At 54.8% G+C, this 6,814-nt stretch overlaps 1 protein-coding gene across 1 annotated transcript in view; it reads right to left on the reverse strand.

Moving 5' to 3' along the window:
- Nucleotides 1–893: 893 nt before the first annotated feature.
- Nucleotides 894–6,814, reverse strand: part of TRIP13 (thyroid hormone receptor interactor 13) — a 23,371-nt gene continuing 17,450 nt past the window's right edge. The window contains exons 11-13 of the mRNA XM_032279179.1: nt 4,159–4,271; nt 3,014–3,083; nt 894–1,925 (exon numbers count right to left, since the gene is read on the reverse strand). Coding sequence (XP_032135070.1) covers nt 1,830–1,925; nt 3,014–3,083; nt 4,159–4,271 — 279 coding nt within the window. The 3' untranslated portion in view covers nt 894–1,829. The remainder of the gene's footprint in view (nt 1,926–3,013; nt 3,084–4,158; nt 4,272–6,814) is intronic.

Genomic DNA, 6,814 nt, shown 5'->3' on the forward strand with positions numbered 1-6,814 from the left:
CAGCCCGAAGGACTTCAAGGCCACGGCCCAGTCTCCCTCCACAGGTATCGTTTTCAGGAACTCCACGCCTTCGATGAGTCTGAGAAGCCCCCGTCACGGCAGAGCCCCACTACATTGAGTGGGCCTGCCTGAGACGCACGAGCCAGCGGCCTTCAGAGTTCAAGTGTGATTTCAGAAGTGGTATAAATGAAATGGCATGTTTACCATTTGTCTATTGATTGATTTTATCTAACAAGCAAATCAAATAGCACAAACTCAGACGGCCTGGGCTGTCTGGACTCCTGCGTGCAGCGCGGGCCCCACAAAGCTGACCTCCGTGACCCTGGTGTCCTGGCAAGACTTCCCGGGTGGTACGGGTGCTGGGGTCCACAGCAGTCACTCACCCACTCGCCCTCCACAACGGCAGGGAACTTTCTGTCACGCCTTCCAAGCCATGTCCTGCTCCGCAATTAAGGTTTGGCAGTTTTTTTCCTTCTGCAGCAAGAATACTGTACCTTTTGTCTTCTAGACTGTGATGGTTAATACTCAGTGTCAATTTGATTGGACTGAAGGATACAAGGGCCACGTGGCACTGTGGACCCCTAGTTGACTCCTGGAGAGTGGAGGTTGGGGAGCTGTTAGAGTTGTGCCCGCTGGTGAAAAGACCCTTTAACAGCACTGACATGCAAGGGCTGGGCCCACTCCTCAACCTGCCACCCCCAGAGCCAGGCTCTGCTTCCACAGCAGGAGTGGCTCCAGGTTCTGAATCTGGAGTTAAGGCCCAGCAGATGGCAGTGACCAAAACCTGCACACATCTCAGCCCTGGTCCCCTTCCTGAGTGTGCACCTGAGGCTGCTGGCACCGTTCCCAGCTCCTTCTGGAGGATGCAGTTACACCATAAGCATAAATGAGGTTTAACGTTGACTAACTGTGTGGGTAATTGCTAGTAAATTCAAATCACTTGGAAGAGATACTTACAATCAAAACAAGAAAATTCTGAAAAATATTTTAATACTTAAAAAGTTCTAAACAAAAGGTAACGTCTTTCAAAAGTGAATTTCACATGCAAAACATTAATGACATTTATTTCAGCATAAAAGCAAACATAATATTCTGAGAAACCAGTAACTGAGTCATTTATTTAATATCCTATTAACGTGAGTCCTCATTAGAGATGTGCTAACGCTGTTGCACAAACACGATGGGCGGAAGATGCAGCAGTGCCGGGGCCCGCGCTGTCCGGGACCACCAGCCCACGTCTCTTCCTGCAAATGGGACCATGTCTGATTATTTATTACGAAAGAACATTGTACCGACCCCTCTTTCTCAGTTGGTATAAGGTAGAAATAGGCTTTTCTTACCCATTACCTAGTCTTGAAAACATTTTTGCATGAAATCAAACGAGCTGTTATCAGAAAGCAATTGCTGCCTTCCACCTGGAGCGGTGTGTGCATTTCTTAATGCAATGATTACATGTTCTTTAGGGTGACACAGTCTCTTCTGCTGCTACAACACCTGCATTCATGTCCCTTTTTTGCTGTTAAATGAAAGTTGGCATCACGTGTCCCGTCCACGGTGGGCGGGCTGGGAACAAACACGGCTTCACAAGGAGACAAACCCTCTGAGTCATCTTTTACAAACAGTGAAAACGACAAGCCGTTTGCCTCAGTGTGCATTGTGAAGCAACATAAATGCAACACGCTTCTTCTAACAGAGCCTGGCCTCGTGGCTTTCTGGCTTGCGGTCTGAGCAGTGTTTGCAGAAGGGACTCCCGGGCAGACGCTGTGCGGGGCCACCGCACTTCCTGGCTGTGTGTTCTCCGTGGGAAAACCAGACGGGGAAGCCCAAGCTCATACGTGAGCCGCAAGCTTCTTTCTCTCTTCAAACTGCTTGTCCACTGCCAGAGACAGGGCCTGGAGGAACCCCTCGATGGTGACAGTGGGGGCCTGGAAAGGTACACGGTCATCACTGGAGGGGCCGCCTCACCTTCAGTGGGGCCACCTGGCATCCACACCCCTGCTGCCACCCACAGTGCAGACAGCCCAGAAGGGGCCTGCAGCTCACAGGCTGAGCAGTGAGTGCACACCACACACATCCAGGGCAGATGAGCCCTGCTCTTTACTTCAGAAAAGGCGTAAAAGGCGGCTGCGTGACCCCCATGTCCTGTAGATTAGCAACGGCCATGGGGGCAGGCAGGGGAGCACCAGTGCAGCCACCCACACACTGAGAAGGATGAGAAGGAGCAGACCCTGGAGTCCTTTCCAAAGGGCCCACCCTATGTTCGCAGCCTAGAACCAGAGAATCACCATGGCCCGGTGCCCTGAGCTGTCAGCTCCCTGCATCAAAAGGCTCCCATCATGGTCCATGGCCATTGTCACCTCTGTGCTGAGCACTGTGTCCAGCACAGAGGCTGCTACTGACCAGACAGAGCCTGGGTCACTTCTGATTTGAAAGGAACCATTCCAAGATGGGCATTTTCTCTTCTCAGATGTAAGTGCGTCTGCTCTGCCAGACACTCAGAGTCCTCACCGCACCAGCTGCTGGGGACCATGCAGGGGAGGGGTGAGTGCCCCGGGCAGAAGAGTGCCCCTCCCCTGCAGGGGTGAGTGCCCCAGGTGGAAGAGGAGGGGTGAGTGCCCCGGGCAGAAGAGTCTGTAGCAGGCACGGCACCCAGTGGGTGAGGGCATGGCTCCAGGTCGCTGCTCTATGTGAACTGAGCCCACACTCAAAGAGTACAAGCCTCTGATGAGGCCAGCGAGGGCCCTGGCCATGAGCTCAGCACACCACAGAGGCAGACGTGCATGTGTGTGTGTCCGTGTGAGCAGAGGCACGTGGCACAGCTGCCTCCTCCCAAAGGCGTCAAGACAGCCCCACTGGTTGGGTGTCAAGGTCAGCTCTTCCTCCTGCCCCAGGATCCTGTGGTTTAGAAACTGAGATAAAGTAAGGCTGATACCCCAGGGCTTGTAAGTGGAATCCCCAGCAAGGCTGAGACCTATGGACAGGGTGGGTGCTGGGGACAGCAGTGGAGACTCACCTGGATGTACAGCGCATGGGCCAGAAAGGGGAGTTTTCTCAGGACCCGGCCACTGAGGCCTTCGCTCTTCCTGTATAAAGAAAACCCAGTTCAGAGACAGTAATTCACATGATCACGTTTCAGGAGGAATTTTCCTCGTTGGCTGAGGCATCCATGGAAACACAAGCCTAAGTGCCCTCAGGTACACCCTGGGCCTCACAGGGCACTTCTGCCCCTCACTGTCTCCCTAGCCTTGTCCTCTGAATACCCCTTTGCCCCACAGCCTCTTGTGTGGGGCTGGCCTCTCCCTGTCCTCAGCTCCTGCTCCCTGCAGTGCCCTCGCTACTCTGAAGCACACCCAAGGCACACCCCAGGGCCAGTGTCCTTGCGCTCAGGGAATGCATCTGCTGCCTGGGAGCTCCAGGTGTGAGGCATGACGCAGTGGGCACATGGTCAGTAGGCACAGATTCCCCAAATAATGGGCGGGTTCACATCTTCAATGTTTGTAGATGTTTCTGAACTGCTGTTCTTTGTTCCATCTTAACTGATTTAAATCTCTCCAACAGATAATCCAAATCCTTAAAAAATACTGCATTCTTCATGTTATCCCTCATTGAAAACCTTCCACACTCTTGCCAGCTTCAAAATAAAATTCAAACTCTGGCCGGAAACCTGAGGCTCTGCCCACTCCCCCCTCGCCCCTCCAGCCCCTCCCCAGCCTCCTCACGGCAGCCCGCCAGGTCACCCACGCACACCGCTCCAGCAGCCGTCCCAGCTTCTCGCCAGATGGAACCAAAGTCTATCCTTCAAGGCACTGGCTCCTTTTGCTACCTTCCCTTCCACCCTCCCTGGATCCCCAAAGCCACTTCCTTTCCATCGGCTCTGCGAATCCTTGGAAGTGCCGTCAGCCACAGGGCCACAGCCCTCCCTGCTCACTGTATCTCCTTTGGAAGGAGGTGGCCGTGCTGCGTGTTTCCACACACACACATTCACACGTGTACACACACACGTACACACACTCACACACGTACATGCACGTTCACACCTGTTCTGTGTTGAGAGTTCACACCCAGGACCCTCCCTGGTCTCCTCAAAGGAAACAGTGAGTCCCTAGTTAATACAGCAAGTGGACTCTTCTTGATTACAAACATGAGGTCAGTTTGCACCTTGAAATCTCACTCAACAGAAGGCTCAGTTTTGACACGTTGTTTTCAATGAAGCCGATCATCTCCAGCTCTCGGAGGGTCAGCAGCTGCTGGCGAGGGTAAATGATCTGGCACTGGGGAGAAACGCACAGGCGGTCAGTGGAGCCCAGGCACCGTCGGCAGGAGGGCCCACAGAAATCGCAACAGTGACGGCTTCAAGTGCACGGCGGCACCAGGAAACAAGCTCGCTCTCTCACGCCTCAGCGTACACATCCTGCTTTTTCAAACAAAGAATACAAATAATGGAACATGACTCAGAAACCAGTAGCGACCTCGCCTCTTTGGTGTTTTGGGCCAAAAATTCTCCTGTGTGTCAGGAAGAGAAGGGACCTGGAGGCACCCAGTCAGCCCGTTATCTCACCTCAGAGAGAAACCAAAACCCAGTGGGCAGAGCTGGTAGCTGGAGCCAGGACTTCGGCTGACTTCAAAGCCGGGTCCTAGTTGGTCTGTTTGAAAGGCAAGGCTTGCTCAGCAGCGCGACGGCGTCTAACTGACCGAGGAGCCGGGTACCAGGAGTCCACTTCATAGATCAATTGTTTGGATGTCATGATAAGTAGCCTTGCCAACTGTCAGGTGGGCAACTGACTATGACTGCACTCTAATATGAACCGTTCTGACTCAGGAACCAAGAGAAGGAAGCAAATAGCATTCTCTGCACATTTTGGAGGTTTGTTGAGGGTTATGAGCGAAATTAAGACACGCTGTTTGTGCTTGGGGTGTTCAGACCTCCCCGACACTCCCTCAGGGTCCCTGCTGACCCTGTCTCCCTGCAGCCTCTTCAGGCCTGTCCTGTTCTGCCCCTCCAGTGACGCTCGCCACACAGTGGGCACATGGGGGAACAGCACAGACCAGAGTGCGTCAACAGAGCGGGGTACCACTTACATGCCAAAGTTTCTAAACCAGTTCAGTATGCACCATGACATCTGCACGTCTTAATTTCATAGAAACTGCCTGAAATAAGAAACTACCCCTGTCACTGGGCATGGTGACTCATAACTTCAGCACTTTCGGAGGCTGAGGTAGGCAGATCACTTGAGGTGAGGAGTTTGAGACCAGCCAGGCCAACACAGCAAAACCCTGTCTCTACTAAAAATATAAAATTAACCGGGTGTGGTGGTGTGTGCCCATATTCCCAGCTACTCACAAAGCTGAGGCAGGAGAACTGCTTGAACCCAGGAGGTGGAGATTGCAGTGAGCCAAGATCGCACCACTGCCTTCCAGCTCTAGGCAACAGGGCAAGACTGTCTCAAAAAAAACCAAAACGAAACAAAACTACCCCTGTCCTATGCTGTCCCAGAAAGTCTATCCCCTTAGCAAAAACTTTACACATCCGCTAGATTCACAGCACAAGTGTGTAAATGTCACACTGCAGGGCCGGAGCCCACACTGAAGGTGCGTGAGGACCTCCCACAACAACTTCCCCGCCAGAGCTGCCATCACGTGGGGCTCCTGGGCAGCACAACTGCTGTAGAATCAGTCTTCAGATCTCTGTCCTTCTCCAGCCAAAGCTCCACAGAGCGCCGCCTCCTTTCCCCTACCACACAGAAAACCACGCCTGGGCAGTGCTGACCTGCACAGGCCCAGTGGAACCGTGGCTGAGACCAGCTCTCCCGACCCCAACCCAAGCAGCCTGTGCCGCCCTGGTGGAGGCTCCTGCTCTGTGGCACCAGCAGGTGACAACAACCGCGTTAAACTCAGCACTGTTTAAATCCCCATTCACTGGTTTGCTTGGTTACCGCCCGACTCCCCTAAACGAAGGGTCCAGGGATGCCCCTGCAGGAGGATTTGTCAGGGACAGGCCCTGTTCCCACGGGTGCTAGAGCAGCAGAAACGTGAGCACGGGGCAGGTCCCTGCTAGCCTGACACACTCACCATACCCGCTAACCTGACACTCACCACATGTGCCACTGTGCTCATGGCCACCCTGTTAGCGCCTAGTCACGGGGCAGGTCCGTGATAGCCTGACTCACTCACTCACCACACCCGCGGGCCTGACTCACACTCACCACACCCGCTCGCCTGACTCACACTCACCACACCCGCTTGCCTGACACACACTCACCACACCCGCGGGCCTGACTCACTCACTCACCACACCCGCGGGCCTGACTCACACTCACCACACCCGCGGGCCTGACTCACTCACTCACCACACCCGCGGGCCTGACTCACACTCACCACACCCGCTCGCCCGACTCACACTCACCACACCCGCTCGCCCGACACACACTCACCACACCCGCTCACCTGACACACACTCACCACACCCGCGGGCCCGACACACACTCACCACACCCGCGGGCCCGACTCACACTCACCACACCCGCTCGCCCGACACACACTCACCACACCCGCGGGCCCGACTCACACTCACCACACCCGCTCGCCCGACACACACTCACCACACCCGCTCGCCCAACACACACTCACCACACCCGCGGGCCTGACTCACACTCACCACACCCGCTGGCCCGACTCGCGCTCACCACACCGCTTGCCCGACACACACACACCACACCCGCTCGCCTGACTCACACTCACCACACCGCTCGCCCGACACACACTCACCACACCCGCTCGCCTGACTCACACTCACCACACCGCTCGCCCGACACAC

Source organism: Sapajus apella, unplaced genomic scaffold (genome assembly GCF_009761245.1).
Source record: "Sapajus apella isolate SASKATOON/1434 unplaced genomic scaffold, GSC_monkey_1.0 scaffold11, whole genome shotgun sequence".
NCBI lineage: Eukaryota > Metazoa > Chordata > Mammalia > Primates > Cebidae > Sapajus > Sapajus apella.